This window comes from Schistocerca piceifrons, chromosome 3, assembly GCF_021461385.2.
Source record: "Schistocerca piceifrons isolate TAMUIC-IGC-003096 chromosome 3, iqSchPice1.1, whole genome shotgun sequence".
Classification (NCBI taxonomy): domain Eukaryota; kingdom Metazoa; phylum Arthropoda; class Insecta; order Orthoptera; family Acrididae; genus Schistocerca; species Schistocerca piceifrons.
The window spans coordinates 37,530,409-37,554,288 of record NC_060140.1 but is presented as its reverse complement, the minus strand read 5'-3'; the positions used below and the strand labels follow the sequence as shown (position 1 = coordinate 37,554,288).

Below are 23,880 nucleotides of genomic sequence, written 5' to 3'. Positions count from 1 at the left end.
GTGTTATTGATAACAGTACAATATTTTTGGTAATAGCTAGTTTCATAATAGAAAAAAATAAAAGGTATATATATGATGCAGGTTACAAACTGAGAGTAACAGTATATGCAAAAGACCCTGGAAGCAGAGTAACTGAGCAGTATTTTGGTACCCCGCCACCAGAAAATGATTGGGAGACGTGAAAAAAATAAGGAACACTAAATGTGCAAATAGAGGACTGAATGCAAAAAGGCCAAAACTAAATAATGATGTATTGAAATGGATTCAAGGAGCCCATCAAAAAGGCATTGCAATTAATACAAAAATGATTCAAATACACCATTGTAAACCAGCTCTACAGAGGAACTTCCAGACTTCAAGGGTGGAGTTGCCTGATGGTACATGCTTATGAAGCATCATGGACTTAGCTTGCGAACCATCTCAGAAAACACCACAAGAGTACGAAGAGAAAATATTATCATTCCATTGCTTTATCATTCAACATTGAAAGAAAACGAGTGAGGAACTATGCCAAATAGTGAATAAAGAATGAAACTCCTCTGACATCTGATGCCCAAAGTAACAGCGTGGAAGGTCCTAAAACTGTAACTATAAAAACAAATGGATATGAGAAAATGCACTACACTGTTGTCCTTTCATGTTCTGCTGATGGTACTAAACTTAATCCAATTTTTATTTTCAAGTGCAAAACAATGACAAAACCTTCTGAAATACTGGCAGGTGGGTCAATCAACGTGAAGTGATCCAATAAAAATTAGGTTGGTTTCTTGACCATTTTTAAATATTTCAGTTTTCTTACATGTGATATAAAATGGAAATTGTCGTGTGGCTAGGGCCTCCCATCAGGTAGACCATTTGCCTGGTGCAAGTCTTTCATGTTGACGCCACTTTTGTGACATGCGTGTCGATCATATGCGATTACCCTGTGTGATTACCCTATAATTGAGAAGCTCAAATAATTTTTAAAGAAATTTTACCTTGCACCATTTCTGAATGTTGGCCATTTTTACTTGTAAGTGCATGACAGTTTTTCAAATTGGAGACATTAACGTTAATTTGAATATCTCTGCACTGGGTTAAGAAACAACATTGCAATTAATGTGATTGTTTTTAGGGTAGTCTCCTCTACAACACTGTTTATTACTCAAAATACCCTAAATTCAAAACTAACCAGTGAAAATGACCTCCAAAGTTTGGTGTTGAAATCTCAGAAAATCCACTTTCTTGACCCAAAAATAAACGCCAAGGAGTGACTTATCAGAGCGCATTTTTTTCTATTGTTAGATGAATACAGTGGAGGAGGAAACTTGTAGATGCGTGCGGTCCACTGGGCCTGATCGCATAGTAGTAGTAGTAGTAGTAGTAGTAGTAGAAGTAGATGTCACAAACTATTAGCCCTGTATAAAGCAAGAACATTGACAAATAGTTCCTTAATTTTTTTACAAATTTTTGAAATTTGAAAATGTTTATTTTTTGTAATGTTTGGGGTTAGTTATGTCTGGTGGGACTGATTATAAAAATTTGATTTTTGCACATTTTGTATGCCTATATGATACCAAAGTACTATAAAAATTTCAGCATTGATATTTGCCTGCGAATGAAGATATGAATTTTTGAAAATGAGGAAATAATTTACATTACACTGCAATTGGTCTTATGGTTGTTGCCTGATTCGTGAGTAATATTGCCAAGATGTAATCAATTGTTATTGAAGTTAGGGTACTGAGTTATATGCAGAAACTCGAAAAATTACTGAACTAAGAATCTGTACTATCTTGACAAATTTGAAACAAATATTTTCAATTACCGTACTTTCGAGATGTGGTGCTTCCTAATCCTAGTAGTGACTGTTAAGAACACATTTCTTCAGATAGCTTTAGTGATATAGAATAAGACCTCACAGCTGCTGTGGTACATTCAAACAGCTTCCTTAATATGTTTTTCAGGGGTATCCAAACATTGTTACTAGTAGATTTTTTAATGATGTTCTTGGGTCAGCAGGCTGGTAAAAATGAACAAAAACGTCATTGTTTTCCAAACTTATTCTTTCAACCTGTGTAAGCCACCAATGTCCATCACACACACATGCCAGTATGTCACTCAATGTTGAAGAAACAGATGTAATTTTGCTGACACAATGATCCTTCTAAATTTTGGTTTCTGATGTTACATTGCATCGAACTCAGTTTTCTGCAATGCCAAGGAATTTGTGGAGTAGTTTTGATCCTTTTATTGCTATACAGTTTTCACATCTGGTTTGGAGTGTTGTTTTGATATTAAGAACTACCTCTTCTTTCTTGATGAAAAAATAGATCATGTCTTTCATATTATCCTTGCAAAACACATACATGTCCCCTATTGTAAGAATTTGGTCTGTGGTCTTTCTTTGTAGGTTGGCTTTACTCGTTCAGATTTTGTCACACCTCCTACTCCATCACATGTATTTTTACCGTGGCAAGGAGCAGAAAAGCGCCATTTGACCTCCAACCTGAAATCTACTTTGTGGTTGCAAAGATTTGTAAAATTCTTTTTTGTTCTTGTACTGACCTCTGCTTCCATCTGAGAAGTATATGAACTGCTCAATCCTGAGCAAATTTTTATTTTATGTAATTTGTTACATACCTTTCAAACACATGGACAACAAAAGTGTTGTGCTCCAAGTAGTCACTTAGAATGCAAATTGAAGAACTACAAACTATGCCTTTCTCATTCGTGAAGTACAGAACAAATGGATGCACTGCTGTATGGTCATTGACTCTGCGGTACCCTTATATTTCATCCTTGTGTTTCATCCTTTTTTGTTCTCAAAAACTTACTTTGGGTTTTAGAAACACAATAGTGACTTTTTGAGATTTTCTGAGTTATCAATTAAAGATTCAAAGTGACCTTCCTGATATTTAACCACTGTTATCATTTCAGCCCTGTTGTTTGTGACCCACTGTTTGAAGGTAATATTGTCGGGCATTTCCTCCTCAAATTAATTAAAGAATTCAATGGCATTGATCATACAAACTCATCATGCAGTCACAATTGTTAGTGTCAAAGATCATTAAATGAAGTAATTCTCTGTAGCTAAAATCATTTGAGTTTTGCATCCGCAATCGTCAGTTTGATATTTTGATGATATAAACATACAAATACAGAGGGTGTTCCTGAGGAGCCAGCCACAAAACACCACTTAGGACAAAGATCACAAAACTCCAACCTTCCAATTTTGTGTTCAGGATGGCCATCTTTGAGAGGTACATAAAGTTCATTTAAATTTGACAGAAATAGTCATTCTGCATTATTACTTTAACTCCATTTATAACAACTCTTTTGCTACCTGTGCACATGCTACCATTTTCATCGTCTTCAAAACTGCTGGATCTTTTCTGTTGTTTCTTCACTTACACCTACTCCTTTCTTCTTTCATAAAACTGGTAGAATGCCTTGCTCTTTCACTAATTTTCAGGTTAGTCTAACCAAACAATCAGAAACTATGAACTTGTGAACTATTTTTTTTCTCTTGACAAACTTAAAATTTTAGCTTTTCCCCCTCTATGTGTCAAAGAACATTTACTTTTTAATTTCTCAATTAAGTTCACAATATTCAGTGTCAGATGATTCTGGAGGTAGGTTTTATTCTGTCTTAGAAATACTGTTGGTATCTGCATTATTAAAGCAAGATTCTCTGTGTTATTAAAGCAAGATTCTAAGTCTTTTCAAATTTTGTCTGAAATACACTGTAACTTGCTTTTCTTTTTTCGCTACTCAATTTACTTATTTTCAAAGCAGGTGATGCCTGCAGATTACAACAAGCAAAATCCAATTTGCTAATAGCTTCCTCATTAGGAATATAAATGTCATTAACAAGGTTATATGATTCTGGTCCTGGATTCATGATAAATATTTTTGAGTAACAATTTGGCCACATGGAATTTCCAGAAATCACATTAATTTTCAGCCACGAAGCTGTTTTACTTGCACTTAACAAGGAGAAATGTTCCAGTTTTATTTCGCTGATACATTTAATACCTGCCTTTTTATGAACTTTGAGTGCATCAGAGTATTTTTTTTTCTCATAATACTCACAAATTGTTGATATAGAACCTATTTGGGATATAAACAAAGTTTGTCTACCTTCATTAAAGTCATTAACTTTTTTTTATGGCACACATCACTTCCTATATGTCCTACAGAGCACTGTTAATCCATTTTATTGCTTTCCAGTTATTCTTTCAAATTTTTTTAATATTAAATTTTAAAATTATTTTAGTTAATTAAAAATTACACTCATGACAAAAGCACATAAAATATTCTACACTCTTAATGAAGTGTATACATTCACTTTAACAGAATTTTCTGAACAGACTGACTGCAACAATGCCACACCCAGCAGGACAGCAAATGTAGTGAGGGTACCACATGTACAGACTTGTCACTGACTACTGGGCTCCTGTGCAGACTTGTAAATCTGTCCACTGAGCTCCAGTACACAGTTGTCTGGAGGTCCAAATTCATGCACAAAACTGTAGCTTTTTCAACAACTGACAAATTTCACATGTTTATTATTTTACTTTTATCATTTTGAACCTCTAATAATGTGCTACATAATTGAGAATAAAACTGTTTTAGGTGATAATTTTGCAAAGGACGCTTATAATATCAGCCCCACTCAAGAACAGTTAAAGATCTTACATGGAAATAAAAGAGGCTGGCACTTAACAAGATTGTATAAGAAATAGAAAGAAGAAAGGGATTCGATACATTGCTGGGAGAAAAAAAAAGGAAAAAAAACAGGTATTTTCCATCAATGCCTTTTTCACCATCTAAGATGAGCTGCTGCTCCTTCCTGACATCTTACTACTGCCTGGCACCCAGCTGCAGTATGTGACTGCTGAGAGCCTCCCTCTCCAACCCAGTAGGAAACGGTGTCCTAACAGTTTTGCAGCCTAACAAATGCAGTGCCAACTACTAATTGGCTACTTTTTACTGGTGTTGCCAGTAGCAGAGAAAACTGGCACTAATTGGAAGACATTAATTTGCCTCCTAGTCCCACCTATATGGCTCTGTGTATCACCTCTACTTTCCTATAAGTGAGAACACAACTTAGGGTGCCAGAAATGTGGCAAGGATGCAGTGCCACCCTCCCTTCAGTATTCCTCTCCCAACAGAAGTCTGATTGCTGAAGCACTGAGTCCTCCCATTCCAGAAAGTAGCCACTTGAAAGATAAAATTAGCATTGCCAAACAGTACAAAATGGTGTGCATTTCATGTACAGTTTAAACAATTATCATTATATGAAGCTAACTCATTCATTCTTTGTCCTGTCTTTTGAAAATATTGAGATTTTAAAATTTAAAAATATTTCTTAGAATTTGCAAAAAATGTTCAAAAAATCATGATTCAATACTCTAACAGTAATAAATACATATATAGATTCAATAGATTTAATAATTAATCTTTGTCTCCTCTTCTTATCTACTGACCGTTTGAAAATGACTGGCTAGTTAAATCTGCTCATGGCAGTATGAAACTTTCATGTCACTGTGTCATATAAAACAAGAACTAAAAAGACATTGATTCTATGATTAAGCTACGGAGAAGAACTTATCATATAATTTAAGGGGCATTTTTGGAATGCAATAGTTATTTTCTAAACAATCTGTAGCCTAAATTGTTACAATGGAAATAAGTGGGTATAAAATGTCCAGTATTTATGTGCTAAATATGTGACTGAACAAATTTCCTGGCAGATTAAAACTGTGTGCCAGATCGAGACTGAACTTGGGTCACGAGTTTGAGTCTCACTCCAGCACACAGTTTTAATCTGTCTGGGAGTTTCATATCAGTGCACAGTACACAGCAGAGCAAAAAACTCATTCATGATAACTGACATTTGATATACATACAATTGATCAAACGAAATAATTTGCCACAAAATAGAACATCGAGGTATAATTGTACGTTATGTGGAACAAACATCTGGAGAAAATACTATAGTTCAATTCCTTTATCTTGGCGGTTCGCGCATGCCCGCCCACCGCGAGAGATTGCTGCGTTCCCTGTTGCACGCGCCAAGAGAAGCAGCACCATAGTATAGTTCACAAACTTTAGGGGGGAGCGTGCAGTTTATGAAGTAAAGCCACCACGGCCGCATTAACCCTTTCGCTGCTACATTGACGTGCTCCCCGCATTCCGCGCTGTTCGCGATTTTGTCATCACTGCGCTGCTCGCCTGTGCAGACACACGGTGTTTCGACTGCTTTGACACACTTTCTCATTCGATTTCACAATAACTATTTGGCCCAAAAATTTGATTTTTACGCATCTTCTTGACTGATATCTTCCCCCCATAAATGACAATTTTGTTTCTATGTTCAATGCAGTTATTGTGCAGCATTAGATGTAGTAAACCATTGCACGAAATTTTGAAGAGTTTGCAGAGGTAAAAGTCCATAGCGTATACTTTCCGTATGGTCTGATTTTAGTTGCCACTAGAAATGTCAAAAAATTATATTCAAACGAATAAAATTCATGAAGTAAGACAATCTGATATTTTTTTTAAATAAAGAAAATATTAAGCACTGAACAAGGTTTGAACTCAGAACCTTTCACTTAGCAGCCAAACACTTTAACCATTACGCTAACGCAGCTCATCATTCGAGGGAACTCCCGGATGACTTTAAAACATCATGCAAAATACTGACAAACACTATTGGTATGACTTTGAATTACTCACGTTTTGTCGAAATACAATAGGAAATAAACAATTATCGCTGTTGTTTATTGCGAAAAAGCGGATAGTGAGAATGATACAAACACCTTTCCTTGCTATCGCCTGAATTAGGAGGCTTATTGTTTGTTTCGTTTAATTAATTAATAGAATATGAAGCAATTGGTATAAAGAATGCTTTTTCCAAACTTTCTATAAAAGAAAGTCTGCTATCAAGACATTGCTTTTGTTCAATTACTTCATTTATGGCTAAACGTTTCTAAAACTGAAGACACTCGTCCGTGCTCTGCACTGCAGTCAAGCTCTGGCAACATCGTTCACTGTTCATTGGGTGACTGTATTTGTGTTATCAGATGCGCAGAACAAACCTAAACTCAGCCGCCGTCGTAAATGATGCGCACTTTAACATGATTGGTTAAAAGACAAGTTGTAATTTGTTAGTGTGGTAGGTACAGAAAATCCAGAAAATGATTTCTGCACAAAATAATTAGATTTCTATGCGCACCATACTCAATTTGTACCTAGTGGTATGGAACAGATATGTCTAATACAAATATAATCAAAATAAGAACTATGCGGTAATATTACCTGTGTGTATGAATGAGTTCTGCAAAGGCTTGCTAATATCATCAGGGTGTTTTTTACGCATAGGGTCCACAATGCAGCGTGGGAACATGCCAATTTGGAAAGTCCGCTGGTTTTGTCCTTTCCACCAATACAGCTCTGCACTGAAACATATATGTTGTACTTCCCCAATAATACAGCACTGTTAAGATAATTTAACAATAAACACATTCTCTCTCATTCTCTCTCTCTCTCTTTCTTTCTTTCTTTTTCCTTCCCAAATACCATGGGTAACACAATGTTGGAAGTTATACGACAGGAAATTATAAACCAGAAGAAACCACCTATTACAGTCCGGACACAAACATCACCCATCCCATCAAAGGCAGGGCTACCTGTGAAACGAATCATGTGATGCACAGGCTAAGCTGCAACCACTGTGCTGCAATTCTATGTGGGCATGAGAACCAACAAGCTGTCTGTCTGCATGAATGGTCACTGACCAACTGTGGCCAAGAAACAACTGGACCACCCTTCTGCCAAGCACGCAGCCCAACATGACATTCTTCATTCCAATGACTGCTTCACAGCCTGTGCCGTATGGATCCTTCCCACCAAGACCAGCTATTCACAATTGTGCAGTACTTCTTACATTCCCATAACCCTCCTGGCCTCAACCTTCATTAGTCATTATCCTCACTCATCTACCCTCTTTCCTGTTACCATACCAGCACTACACAGCCCTCAATTCCACCAATGCACCCAGTATTTTTACTTCTCTCCTTATCTGCTTTCCCCTCCCCCTTTCTATGTCTCCCCCACCCTCCATCTAACCCCCTGACTGTACCTAGCTGCCCTACCCTCTCTCCACCTCATCCCTGCACGCTCCCCAGCAGCACATCACCGTCCCCCGCCCCTACCTTGCTATCCCATCCCCCTCGCCAACCACCTCCTCCTTACCCCCACCCACTTGCCTCTCCCATCATGCACTGCTGCTGCTGCTGCTGCTGCTAATAGTATAGCTTCAGCTGCCAGAGACTGTGGTCATGCATGTATGTGTGTGTGTGTGTGTGTGTGTGTGTGTGTGTGTGTGTGTTTCTTTCATCCATTATTGACACAGGCCTTGTTGGCTGAAAGCTTATTTTGTGACAGTACTTTTGTTGTGCCTATCTGCGACTCAGCATATCCGCTATATGGTGAATAGCAACTGTTCTTTTCATAATATTGTTACATTCCATTCTGGATTTTCCATTGTTTGACACTGTTTAAAGAAGTGTTTAACTACAAATATTGCAACACAGAAGTGTGTGTATGTGTGTCTTCATGTGTGTTTATTTTATAGAAGTAAAGCTTAATGTATACTCTTTTGAACTATTACATGTGACAACAGCATCCATCACTCCAACTCACAATTTTGTACCTTGTTTGCATTCTAGAATATCAGTTATCACAGCATTGTTGCTAGCTTGAGGTAGTGTTTTACTGGGTAGAGTGGTTCCCCTGATTTTATCATCTCCGCATTCATCTTGCCAGTTTATATCAGGTGCTGATCAATATCAGCAAGTGGAGGGAAACTGTTAAAGAAAATATGAAAGTATGTGTCAAGAGCAACTATCTTATGGCCAGAGTAATGTGGAACAAAGAAATTCCATTAAATTTTAGATTACACATCAAATCAACAAATTTTACTCTATCCTGTGCAAGCTTCTTCATCTCCACTCCACACTGGCCTCCAATGCTAAATTTGTGATCCCCTCATGCCCCAGAACATGTCCTACCAACCGGTCCCTTCTTGTTGTCAAGTTGTGCCACAAACTCCTCTTCTCCCCAATTCTATTCAATACCTCTTCATTAGTTATGTGATCTACCCATCTAATCTTCAGCATTCTTCTGTAGCACCACATTTCCAAAGCTTCCATTCTCTTCTTGTCCAAACTATTTATCGTCCATGTTTCACTTCCATACATGGGTACACTCCATACAAATACTTTCAGAAACGACTTCCTTACACTTAAATCTATACTCGATGTTAACAAATTTCTCTTCTTCAGAAACGCTTTCCTTGCCATTGCCAGTCTACATTTTATATCCTCTTTACTTCAACCATCATCAGTTATTTTGCTCCCCAAATAGCAAAACTCCTTTACTACTTTAAGTGTCATTTCCTAATCTAATTCCCTCAGCATCACCCGACTTAATTCGACTACATTCCATTATCCTAGTTTTGCTTTTGTTGATGTTCCTCTTATATCCTCCTTTCAGGACACTGCCCATTCCGTTCAATTGCTCCTCCAAGTCCTTTGCTGTCTCTGACAGAATTACAATGTCATCGGCGAACGTCAACATTTTTATTTCTTCTCCATGGATTTTAATACCTACTCCGAATTTTTCTTTTGTTTCCTTTACTGCTTGCTCAATATACAGATTGAATAGCATCAGGGACAGGCTACAACCCTGTCTCACTCCCTTCCCAACCGCTGCTTCCCTTTCATGCCCCTCGACTGTTATAAATGACATCTGGTTTCTGTACAAATTGTAAATAGCCTTTCGCTCCCTGTATTTTACCCCTGCCATCTTTAGAATTTGAAAGAGAGCATTCCAGTCAACATTGTCAAAAGCTTTCTCTCAGTCTACAAATGCTAGAAACGTAGGTTTGCCTTTCCTTAATCTAGCTTCTAAGATAAGTCATAGGGGCAGTATTGCCTCACCTGTTCCAACATTTCTGCGGAATCCAAACTTATCTTCCCCGAGGGCGGCTTCTACCAGCTTTTCCATTCGTCTGTAAAGAATTCGCGTTAGTATTTTGCAGCAGTGACTTATTAAACTGATAGTTCGGTAATTTTCACATCTGTCAACACCTGCTTTCTTTGGGATTGGAATTATTTTATTCTTCTTGAAGTCTGAGGGTATTTCGCCTGTCTCATACATCTTGCTCACCAGATGGTAGAGTTTTGTCAGGACTGGCTCTCCCAAGGCCGTCAGTAGTTCCAATGGAATTTTGTCTACTCCTGGAGCCTTGTTTCGACTAAGGTCTTTCAGTGCTCTGTCAAACTCTTCACGCAGTATCGTGTCTCCCATTTCATCTTCATCTACATCCTCTTCCATTTCCATAATATTGTCCTCAAGTACATCGCCCTTGTATAGACCCTCTATATACTCCTTCCACCTTTCTGCTTTCCCTTCTTTGCTTAGAACTGGGTTTCCATCTGAGCTCTTGATATTCATACAAGTGGCTCTCTTTTCTCCAAAGGTTTCTTTAATTTTCCTGTAGGCAGTATCTATATTACCCCTAGTGAGATAGGCCTCTACAACCTTACATTTGACCTCCAGCCATCCCTGCTTAGCCATTTTGCACTTCCTGTCAATCTCATTTTTGAGACGTTTGTATTCCTTTTTGCCTTTTTCATTTACTGTGTTTTTATACTTTCTCCTTTCATCAATTAAATTCAACATTTCTTCTGTTACCCAAGGATTTCTACTAGCCCTTGTCTTTTTACCTACTTGATCCTCTGCCGCCTTCACTACTTCATCCCTCAGCGCTACCCATTCTTCTTCTACTGTATTTCTTTCCCCCATTCCTGTCATTTGTTCCCTTGTGCTCTCCCTGAAACTCTGTACAACCTCTGGTTTAGTCAGTTATCTAGGTCCCATTTCCTTAAATTCCCACCTTTTTGCAGTTTCTTCAGTTTTAATCTATAGTTCATAACCAATAGAATGTGGTCAGAGTCCACATCTGCCCTTGGAAATGTCTTACAATTTAAAACCTGGTTCCTAAATCTCTGTCTTACCATTATATAATCTATCTGATACCTTTTAGTATCTCCAGGATTCTTCCATGTATAGAACCTTCTTTTATGATTCTTGAACCAAGTGTTAGCTATGATTAAGTTATGCTCTGTGCAAAATTCTACCAGGCGGCTTCCTCTATCATTTCTCTCCCCCAATCCAAATTCACCCACTGTGTTTCCTTCTCTCCCTTTTCCTACTCTTGAATTCCAGTCACCCATGACTATTAAATTTTTGTCTCCCTTCACTACCTGAATAATTTCTTTTATCTCATCATACATTTCTTCAATTTTTCATCATCTGCAGAGCCAGTTGGCATATAAACTTGTACTACTGTAGTAGGCGTGGGCTTCGTGTCTATTTTGGGCACAATAATGTGTTCACTATGCTGTTTGTAGTAGCTTACCCACACTCCTATTTTTTTATTCAATATTAAACCTACTCCTGCATTACCCCTATTTGATTTTGTATTTATAACCCTGTATTCACCTGACCAAAAGTCTTGTTCCTCCTGCCAGCGAACTTCACTAATTCCCACTATATCTAACTTTAACCTATCAATTTCCGTTTTTAAATTTTCTAACCTACCTGCCCGATTAAGGGATCTGACATTCCACGCTCTGATCCGTAGAACGCCAGTTTTCCTTCTCCTGATAACGACATCCTACTGAGTAGTCCCCGCCCGGAGATCTGAATGGGTCTCTATTTTACCTCCGGAATATTTTATCCAAGAGGACGCCATCATCATTTAACCATACAGTAAATCTGCATGCCCTCGGGAAAAATTATGGTTGTAGTTTCCCCTTGCTTTCAACTGTTCGCAGTACCAGCACAGCAAGGCTGTTTTTGTTAGTGTTACAAGGCCAGATCAGTCAATCATCCCGACTATTGTGCCTGCAACTACTGGAAAGGCTGCTGCCCCTCTTCAGGAACCACACGTTTATCTGGCCTCTCAACAGATACCCCTCCGTTGTGGTTGCACCTACGGTACGGCCATCTGTATCGCTGAGGCACGCAAGCCTCCCCACCAACGTCAAGGTCCATGGTTCATGGGGGTAGGAACTAAACCTAAGGAATACAATAACAACAACTTACATTGGAACAGCCGCACAAAAAATGTTGCGAGGAAGGTGACCCAAAGACAGCAATTTATTTGAATATTGCCCAGGACAGGCCTGTTCAGTTGGTGGTTAGGTGAGTATCAGCACTTCACCTGGCCCGCTGCATGAGACATGAGCACTCGAAGTAAAAAGGGGCACACACTCATCACTATGTAGTGCATGGGAAGTGAAATCTGTGCAGTGTATATTAGCAGGTCCTTTGCCTCTCCATTTTCTGCGATCCATTGCTTCCTTCTTAAGGCTGCTGTATGTTGTACCGTCCATCATGTCATCCAGTATCTGGAATCTCTTCCTTCCTCGCTTCCTCTTCCCTTCTACATAACCTTCTAAAACTGTTTTTATCAGTCCGTCATTCTTTCTTAATATATGCCCAATCCAATTTCTTTTTCTTCTCTTTATTACATCTAGTAATTGCCTTTTCTCTCCCACTCTTCTCAGTACCTCTTCATTTTTTACTCTGTCTATCCAACTTATTCTTTCCATCTTCCGCCATGTCCAGATCTCAAAAGCCTCCAGCCTTTCTCTGTCTTTTTTCCTCATAGTCCATGTTTCAGCGCCATATAGAAGAACACTCCATACAAGACATTTTCTGAGTCTCTTTCTGAGTTCTCTGTCCATACTGCTGCAGAAGATTCTCCTTTTCTTATAAAACACCTCTTTTGCCATTGCTATCCTTGTCTTAATTTCTGTGGTGCACTTCCAGTCGGTGTCTATCCTGCTTCCAAGATACTTAAAATTTTGCACCTGTTCTAGTGTTTCTCCATTCAGCACAATTTTTATTTCCTTATTTCCTCCTATTGCCAATACTTTTGTTTTATTTGTGTTAATTTTCATTCCATATTTTTTTCCGTTAGTTGCAATGGTGTCCACCAAATCCTGTAATTCTTTTTCCCCTGTGGCTAGAAGGACCATGTCATCAGAAAATCTCAAGCACCCTACTCTTCTTCCTCCAATTTCTACTCCTTTGTCATCTAATGAGCATTGGTCAATCATATTTTCCAAGTACAGGTTCAAAAGAGTAGGTGATAAACAGCATCCTTGTCCTACTCCTTTCCCTAGTCTGATCCAGTTTGTACTTTCTCCTCTCACTTTAACTGAAACTTTTTGATTAAGGTACAATGAGTTTATAAGTCTTCTGGTTTTCCAGTCCACTCTCTTTTCCCTCATAATAGTCGCCAGCTTGTCCCAAACCACATTGTCAAATGCCTTTTCTAAATCGATGAAGCACACATATAGGTCTCTTCCTTTTTCAATAAACCTTTCTCCCAAGATTCGTAGGAGCCCTATTGCATCTCTGGTGCCCGTATTCTGTCTAAAGCCAAACTGCTCCTCGCCGAGATTCTCCTCTATTACTTTTTCAAGTCTTTTATTAATTATTCTTAACATCACTTTGGCTGCATGTGAAAGGAGGCTGATTGTCCTGTGCTCGCTGCATTTCTTGGTTCCTTGTTTTTTCGGTAATGGAATCATTACTGTTGTCAAAAAGTCCTCAGGCCATTCACCACTGTCATATATTTTATTACATAACCTCAATATTTCTCTTATTCCATTGTGGTTCAAGCATTTTAGTATTTCTCCCGGTATTGTATCTGTACCTACTGCTTTGCCATTTTTCATTGCAGCAATGGCAGACTTTACTTCTTCCATTATGATGGTCGGTCCTTTCTCTTCATCACTTACACTACTGTGTGATTCAAGTTCCAGAGTTTCTGGTTTGCTATTTGTGTCATATAGCTCTTTTATATATTGTTCCCATCTCTGGAGGACATCGTCACGATCTTTATATACTACCTCTTCCTCTTTACTCAAAATTTCCATAGTAGCACTTCCTGCTCTGTTTTCTTCCCATGTCATAGTCTTTACTCTGTTGTATAGTAAGTCGTATCTTCCCTTCCTGTCCAGTTCTTCAATTTCATTACATTCCTCTTTTAGCCATTTTTTCCTAGCCTGCTCTGTTTCTCTTCGCAGTTCGTTATTTAACCTTCGGTATATCTTTCTTGCATCTTCAGTGTTCTTGTTTTTCAATTTTCTTCTCTCCTCCATCTTGGAAATCATTTCTTGTGTGACCCATGGTTTTTTTGACCTTTTCCCTTTTACATATCCTATATTTTGCTGTCCTGCTTTAATGATTCCTTCTTTCAGCATATTCCAGTACTCGTTGGCATTATCAGGTGCTTCTTTGTCTCGTAATGTGTTTAGAAAGTCCCGAGACAGCATTTCTGTAACTTGTTCTTTATTGGACCTTATCTTCTCTAAATCCCATTTCTTCACCATTGTCGCCTTTTTCAGTTTTTTCATTCTTATTTCTATTTCTGCCATAAGTAAGTTGTGGTCACTATTAATATCTGCACCTGGTAATGTGTGCAGCTTCTTGATTCCATTCCTGTATCTTTCTTCTACCAGTATAAAATCGATTTGGTTTCTATATTTATCCCCTGGTGATTTCCAAGTGTAGAGCCTCCTCTTATGGTTCTTGAACCATGTGTTTGCCACTATCAGCTGCCTTTCCCTGCAGAAGTCAATTAACCATTCACCTCTGTCATTTCTCTTTCCAAGACCATGACAGCCTACTATGTTTCCCTCTTTCCCTTCTCCCACAATGGCGTTCCAGTCTCCCATTACTATTTTGCAGCATTTTTTATTTTCGTCCATTATTCTATCTATTACATTGTACGTTTCCTCTACAATTTGGTCATCATGTTCTGAAGTTGGCATATACACCTGCACAATCAGTAAATCTTTTTGTGCTCCTTTCAGCCTTACACCAATAACCCGGTCATTTGCATAGTCTACATATTCCACACATTTAGCCAATTCCTTTGTCATAATCATTCCTACTCCATTAATTCCTTTTACTTCTCCTCCTGAGTAGTAGAATACATATTCATGTGACTGCAACTCTCCATGTCCATTCCATCTTACCTCAGCAACTCCTACGAGGTCCATATGATTCTTTTCCATCTCTCTTTTAAGGTTTTCTAGTTTTCCTGCTTGTAGCAGAGTTCTGACATTCCAGGTACCAATTCTCGTTTTGATTTTTTGCCTCCTTCCAAGTTGTCCCACCCGGAGATCCGAATGGGGGACTATTTTACCTCCGGACACTGATTTAACATGAGAGGAAGCCATTTTTTGTGCATAAAATGGAGATTGCATTATGCATAAAATGGAGATTGCATTATGCAGGGAAGATAATCTGCGGTGGTATTCCGTTGCCTTCCGCAGTTCTGGAGGCCGCCCCTAACATGGGATACAGACGCCTTTTGCAGCCGCCCGCTCCGGGTCGGACACTGCATGAGAAGTATAGGTTGGAAAATGAAAGACCCCTAGCCCTCGAAACCTAATAGCATCAGGGTCGGAAAAGAACAAGAGCTGGCCGAGGGTGGCCAGATAGGAAAGATAAGAGTGAGGAGCCTGGCATAAGTAAGTGGAAGCAATGCCAGGACTCAGCTCGGGGCCCCGTGGTCGCCAGGCACGTATCACTAGGTGTGACTCCCTCGCACCAGATAATACAAATTTTAAATGCTACATAATTGCAGTTGTGACGATTGAGCCGGTCACCTAACAACTACATCCATTACATCTGGTCAGACAACTCGCAGTACGTGAGCAGCACTGCTCTCCTTCTTCACAAAATGGCAACCAGCTGGTTTCGAGTCAAGTAATGCTTTCTGGTCCCGGAACCAGTCAGTAGTCCTACGGATGACAGCAGTAGAGCATCCTTGCACTCTGGTTCCACTATCAAGCCCTCAAAGTTTCTCTGATATTCGAAGAAATTTAATGGATAGGTTACAATTACATGTAGTGGGGATTAGTGAAGTTCGGTGGCAGGAGGAACAAGACTGTTTGTCAGGTGAATACATGATTATAAACACAAAGTAAGTAACTTTAACGCAGGAGTAGGTTTAATAATGAATAAAAAAAATAGGAATGAGGATAAGCTATTATGAACAGCATAGTGAACACATTATTGTAGCCAAGACAGATATGAAGCCCACGCCTACCAGAGTAGTACAAGTTTATATGCCGCCTAGCTCTGCAGGTGATGAAAAGATTGAAGAAATGTATGATGTGATAAAAGAAATGGAGATTAAAATTTAATAAACCTGGGAGACTGGAATTCGATAGCGGAAAAAGGAAGAAAGGAAAAGTAGTAGGTAAATCTGGACTAGGGGTAAGGAATGAAAGAGGAAACTGGCTGGTAGCATTATGCAAAGAGCATAACTTGGTTTAAGAGTCATGAAAGAAGGCTGTATACAAAGAAGAGGCCTGGAGACACTGGAAGGTTTCAGATGGATTATAAAGGGTGAGTCACTAACTATTGCCATTTAGAATAACTCCGAAAGTGTGACAGTAGCTAAAACGTTTGTGGGACAAATGTTGCTTGGGATAATGGGGGGCCATAATAGGAAGTTGGTTTTTTGTTGCTAGGTGGAGTCACGTCAGGGATATGAAGGTCACCTTTGTTTTTTTTTTTAAATGGGGTGCTACATTTTGGTACTTATTTTCCGATAGTGGCTATCAAGACAAATCCAATGATATGTAACAGTAAAGTCTTTGAAGGTCAGTAAAGGTCAAAAGATGGCACGAACGTCCATTTACAGAATGTGTTCGAAGTGATGACCATTGGTACCAAAGCAGTGCTGCAATCTTCTCAACACGGTTTGAGTGGCATTCCTTATCACTTCGGCACTTATCGAAGCACATGCTCTGACAATTCTCTCTCATATATTTTGCAAATAGTAAATATTTGCCAAATATGGCATATCCATCTAATGTGCCATTGACATGTAAACACCATTCAACGGTTTCGCAATATAACACTAATAGTAATGTTAAGACTAGTATCATTGAATCAACCAAATGTGAATGGTATATTCTTTCGAAGAACAAGTCGATATGCTTCTCATTTATGGAGAATGCCAACAAAACTCAGAGAGAGCTAGAGACTTATAAACTAAAAGATATCCTCAACGTATTCACTATACATGTCGTACATTTAAATATGTGTATGATAAATTGAGAACAACTGGATCTTTAACGAATCGGAAACATATACAGCAAAGGAAAGTTACTAATGAGGAAACAGAAATTGGTGTTATTGCCACTGTGGTTCGAGATCCTTGTGTTAGTTCGCATCAAATCGCAAGGGAATCTGGCATGAGCCAGAGTAGTTTGTTCATGTTCGCATCGCCACAAATATCATCCTTACCATATCAGTCTCCACCAAGAATTAACTGGTACGGATTGTATGCATCGCACTGAAATCTGCCAATGGGCACACCGTCAGATTCCGGGGGTTTGCCACATGTATTAATTTTTATTTATTTACTGACAGGGCTACGTCCATGAACCATGGCAATGTTAATTTCCATAACTTGCATTATTGGGCAACTGAAAATCCATGTTGACTGCGGCAAGCTGCACATCAAAAATGGTGGTCGGTGAATGTATGGTGTGGGATTCTGGAGGACGCAATTATAGGCCCCTATTTCATTGAAGGAAATCTTAATGGTAGAAAGTACGCCACATTCCTGCAATAAACATTAGGTCTGTTATTAGAAGAAATACCTTTAGGAACAGAATGTGATATCAACACGATGGGTGTCAGGCATATTTTTGGCTGATGGCTAGAAATGAGTTGCAGAGACAATTGCCAAATCATTGAACTGAACACAGAGGAGATGTGTCGAGGCCGGATTGCTCGCCAAACTTGATGCCTCTGGATTTTTCTTGTGGAGAATCGTAAAACCCACTGTTTATAAGGACGTTCCAACTACACCTGAAGATATGCAAGAGAGAGAGAGAGAGAGAGAGAGAGAGAGAGAGAGGGTGTTGGTGTTTAACGTCCCATCGACAACGAGGTCATTAGAGATGGAGCGCAAGCTCGGGTTTGGGAAGGATTGGGAAGAAAATCGGCCGTGCCCTTTCAAAGGAACCATCCCGGTATTTGCCTGAAACAATTTAGGGACATCACGGAAAACCTAAATCAGGATGGCTGGAGACGGGATTGAGCCGTCGTCCTCCCGAATGCGAGTCCAGTGTGCTAACCACTGCGCCACCTCGCTCGGTGAGAGAGAGAGAGAGAGAGAGAGAGAGAGAGAGAGAGAGTTGTCAGAGCATGTGCATCCATAAGCGCTGATGTGATAATTAATACCACTCAATCCGTGATAAGAAGATTGCAGCACTGTGTTGATACTAATGGTCATCACTTCAAACACCTTCGTGGCAAACGAATCTGCTCCAGTCCGGAATCCCTGAATCATTACACCAACAACCTGAAAACAGCTTTCGCATCCCGCAACTACCCTCCCGACCTGGTACAGAAGCAAATAACCAGAGCCACTTCCTCGTCCCCTCAAACCCAGAATCCCCCACAGAAGAACCACAAAAGTGCCCCACTTGTGACAGGATACTTTCCGGGACTGGACCAGACTCTGAATGTGGCTCTCCAGCAGGGACACGACTTCCTCAAATCCTGCCCTGAAATGAGATCCATCCTTCATGAAATCCTCCCCACTCCGCCAATAGTGTCTTTCCGCCGTCCACCTAACCTTCGTAACCTGTTAGTTCATCCCTATGAAATCCCCAAACCACCTTCCCTACCCTCTGGCTCCTATCCTTGTAACCGCCCCCGATGCAAAACCTGTCCCATGCACCCTCCCACCACCACCTACTCCAGTCCTGTAACCCGGAAGGTGTACACGATCAAAGGTAGAGCCACGTGTGAAAGCACCCACGTGATTTATCAACTGACCTGCCTACACTGTGATGCTTTCTATGTGGGAATGACCAGCAACAAACTGTCCATTCGCATGAATGGACACAGGCAGACAGTGTTTGTTGGTAATGAGGATCACCCTGTGGCCAAACATGCCTTGGTGCACAGCCAGCACATCTTGGCACAGTGTTACACCGTCCGGGTTATGTGGATACTTCCCACCAACACCAACCTATCCGAACTCCGGAGATGGGAACTTGCCCTTCAGTATATCCTCTCTTCTCGTCATCCGCCAGGCCTCAATCTCCGCTAATTTCAAGTTGCCGCCACCCATACCTCACCTGTCTTTCAACAACTTCTTTGCCTCTACACTTCTGCCTCGAATGACATCTCTGCCCAAACTCTTTGTCTTTAAATATGTCTGCTTGTGTCTGTATGTGTGGATGGATATGTGCGTGTGTGCGAGTGTATACCCGTCCTTTTTTCCCCCTAAGGTAAGTCTTTCCGCTCCCGGGATTGGAATGACTCCTTACCCTCTCCCTTAAAACCCACTTCCTTTCGTCTTCCCCTCTCCTCCCCTCTTTCCTGATGAGGCAACAGTTTGTTGCGAAAGCTTGAATTTTGTGTGTATGTTTGTGTTTGTTTGTGTGTCTATCGACCTGCCAGCGCTTTCGTTCGGTAAGTCACCTCATCTTTGTTTTTATATATAATTTTTCCCACGTGGAATGTTTCCTTCTATTATATTGATATCATTAATTTGAATCCAACAATTATGTTTGTTATTGTCACTGTTGCATTTCGAAATCTTTTCTGTCGTCTTATTTTCCTCTTTCTGTTTTTGCCAGTAGTTTCACTTTGTATTCACCTTCTCCTTTTTACCGTAATCTGCTATACTATTTTATCCCGCCTATATATATGCTAAATAATACGTAACCCACTTCCAAACCATAACCAAAAATAATTTTTTTTGCCGCTTTCACAATACCGCTGCTATAATATCCACCGTTTCTAGTTCACAAACAGCTCCTTTCACCTTTTAAACAACCATTTCGGCCAGTTCTAATAACTTTCGCTTTATTTCCATTTCCGTTTTTCCCACATCACTTATAATTTTTAGCCGCTTCCCACAGGTTTTAACGTCATTATTTCTTCGTCAGACAATTGTTAGCCTCATTTTCATAATCTGCCACCACAATACCACTCCTTTTAATATACTACACGCAGTTTTTTCAAAATTTTCCCAAATTTCTCCGTCCTTTAATGTGTTTTGGCGGCAACACAACCACCTAACCTTTATGCACATTGTTGTCTACCAACCCAAGTCCAACATAGCCCAGCTGTAACCAACACCTTTTCGCCTTTTTTCATTCCAGATCTCCAGTTACTTTCCGGTTCACCTTTATCTCTCCCCATATATTTTTATTTTCATTTTCATTTCACTTCATGTTACACTTTCCACCTTCTAATACCATGTCACCCTCACAACACCCCCACAACGACCCCATTAAGTTTTATTTACATTCCCTCCGCAAACATGCCTTCGCCCTAGCCATAATACGCTCCCATATTCTATTTTCTCAGGCTTGTCTGACATTTGGCATCACCCCCAAAGGCCTCACACTTAAAGTTCCCATCTCTGGCTGCAACCCTTCCTTCCATCAGTCCCTATACCAGTTCCAAACTGAACAATCCATTGCCCTCACTCACCTAATCCTTCACCTACACATCAACTCAGCCAATGAACACACCCGTCAACTCCTATCCTTAATAAAAGTCCTCAATCTTTCCTCTCCCACATCCACACCGGCTGTTCAGAGCATCCTCCTACAGGCCAACCGTAAATTAGAACAGCATGCCACCCTCCACCTCAAAAAACTATCCAATCTCCTGGTTTCCCACCTCCGGAAAGGCAACTCACTCACCCTTCACAACCTTTCCAGCAAACCTCAACCTCCTCTCATTGCACAGAAACCCAGTCTCTCCCATCTACTCAATCTCCGACTTCCAGCTCCACTCCCTCCAAAACCTCAAAACAATCTGGAACCACAACACCCTAATTCAGTAGTTAACCTTTCCTCCAAACCTCTCTCCCAATCCGAAACCTCTGTCCTATCCAAAGGCCTCACCTTCAGCCCCACTCCCAGATTCAACCAAAGAGCCCTCGTCACAGATTTACTGCCCTACACTCGTACTCTCTGCTGGAAGTATCACTTTGCCACGAAGAAAAATGATCCTAATCCTACTCCTAATGACCCGACTCCTCAAGACACCATCCAAATTGAACCCTGCCTGGAACAGTTCCGTCCTCCGTCACAGCGGGACCCACCTCCTCTTCCTCAAAATCACCCTCTCCAAACCTTCCAGGAATTTCTGACTTCCAGCCTTGCATCTCAATCCTTCTTAAAAAACCTTAATCCTACACCCAACATCACCACTGCTGAAGCCCAGGCTATCCGTGATCTGAAGGCTGACCGATCCATCGTCATTCTTCCGGCGGACAAGGGTTCCACGACCGTGGTACTTGATCATCGGGAGTATGTGGCTGAGGGACTGCGTCAGCTTTCAGACAACACCACATACAAAGTTTGCCAAGGTAACCCCATTCCCGATGTCCAGGTGGAGCTTCAAGGAATCCTCAGAACCTTAGGCCCCCTGCAAAACCTTTCACCTGACTCCATCAACCTCCTGACCCCACCGACACCCCGCATCCCTACCTTCTACCTTCTTCCTAAAATCCACAAACCCAATCATCCCGGCAGCCCCATTGTAGCTGGTTACCAAGCCCCCACAGAACGTATCTCTGCCTACGTAGATCAACACCTTCAACCCATTACATGCAGTCTCCCATCCTTCATCAAAGACACCAACCACTTCCTTGAACGCCTGGAATCCTTACCCAATCTGTTACCCCCGGAAACCATCCTTGTAACCATTGATGCCACGTCCTTATACACAAATATTCCGCACGTCCAGGGCCTCGCTGCGATGGAGCATTTCCTTTCACACCGATCACCTGCCACCCTACCTAAAACCTCTTTCCTCATTACCTTAGCCAGCTTCATCCTGACCCACAACTTCTTCACTTTTGAAGGCCAGACATACCAACAATTAAAGGGAACAGCCATGGGTACCAGGATGGCCCCCTCGTACGCCAACCTATTCGTGGGTCGCTTAGAGGAAGCCTTCTTGGTTACCCAAGTATGCCAACCCAAAGATTGGTACAGATTTATTGATGAAATCTTCATGATCTGGACTCACAGTGAAGAAGAACTCCAGAATTTCCTCTCCAACCTCAACTCCTTTGGTTCCATCAGATTCACCTGGTCCTACTCCAAATCCCATGCCACTTTCCTTGACGTTGACCTCCACCTGTCCAATGGCCAACTTCACACGTCCGTCCGCATCGAACCCATCAACAAGCAACAGTACCTCCATTATGACAGCTGCCACCCATTCCACATAAAACGGTCCCTTCCCTACAGCATAGGTCTTCGTGGCAAACGAATCTGCTCCAGTCCGGAATCCCTGAATCATTACACCAACAACCTGAAAACAGCTTTCGCATCCCGCAACTACCCTCCCGACCTGGTACAGAAGCAAATAACCAGAACCACTTCCTCGTCCCCTCAAACCCAGAATCCCCCACAGAAGAACCACAAAAGTGCCCCACTTGTGACAGGATACTTTCCGGGACTGGACCAGACTCTGAATGTGGCTCTCCAGCAGGGACACGACTTCCTCAAATCCTGCCCTGAAATGAGATCCATCCTTCATGAAATCCTCCCCACTCCGCCAATAGTGTCTTTCCGCCGTCCACCTAACCTTCGTAACCTGTTAGTTCATCCCTATGAAATCCCCAAACCACCTTCCCTACCCTCTGGCTCCTATCCTTGTAACCGCCCCCGATGCAAAACCTGTCCCATGCACCCTCCCACCACCACCTACTCCAGTCCTGTAACCCGGAAGGTGTACACGATCAAAGGTAGAGCCACGTGTGAAAGCACCCACGTGATTTATCAACTGACCTGCCTACACTGTGATGCATTCTATGTGGGGATGACCAGCAACAAACTGTCCATTCGCATGAATGGACACAGGCAGACAGTGTTTGTTGGTAATGAGGATCACCCTGTGGCCAAACATGCCTTGGTGCACAGCCAGCACATCTTGGCACAGTGTTACACCGTCCGGGTTATGTGGATACTTCCCACCAACACCAACCTATCCGAACTCCGGAGATGGGAACTTACCCTTCAGTATATCCTCTCTTCTCGTCATCCGCCAGGCCTCAATCTCCGCTAATTTCAAGTTGCCGCCACCCATACCTCACCTGTCTTTCAACAACTTCTTTGCCTCTACACTTCTGCCTCGACTGACATCTCTGCCCAAACTCTTTGTCTTTAAATGTGTCTGCTTGTGTCTGTATGTGTGGATGGATATGTGCGTGTGTGCGAGTGTATACCTGTCCTTTTTTCCCCCTAAGGCAAGTCTTTCCGCTCCCGGGATTGGAATGACTCCTTACCCTTTCCCTTAAAACCCACTTCCTTTCGTCTTCCCCTCTCCTTCCCTCTTTCCTGATGAGGCAACAGTTTGTTGCGAATGCTTGAATTTTGTGTGTATGTTTGTGTTTGTTTGTGTGTCTATCGACCTGCCAGCGCTTTCGTTCGGTAAGTCACCTCATCTTTGTTTTTATATATAACCTTCTGTAAATGGACGTTCATGCCACCTTTGGCCTTTGTTGACCTTCAAAGACCTTACTGTTATACATCATTGGATTCGTCTCGATAGCCGCTACCAGAAAATAAGCAGCAAACTATAGCATCCTATTAAAAAAAAAAGGTTGACCTTCATGTCTCTGACGTGATTGTACCCAGCAACAAAACACCATCATCATATTATGGCCCCCGCTGTCCCAAACTTTCAAGCTCCTATCATACTTTTGGAGCTATTCTAGGTGGCAGTAGTTAGTGACTC

The 23,880-nt window shown here is 41.0% G+C and overlaps 1 protein-coding gene across 2 annotated transcripts in view; it reads right to left on the bottom strand.

Annotated features, from left to right (window-relative positions):
* Nucleotides 1-23,880, bottom strand: part of LOC124788228 (activated Cdc42 kinase Ack) — a 499,253-nt gene that overhangs the window by 215,155 nt on the left and 260,218 nt on the right. For both annotated transcript variants that reach the window (XM_047255411.1, XM_047255410.1), the window contains exon 9: nt 7,306-7,445. In XM_047255411.1, the coding sequence (XP_047111367.1) occupies nt 7,306-7,445 (140 nt within the window). The remainder of the gene's footprint in view (nt 1-7,305; nt 7,446-23,880) is intronic.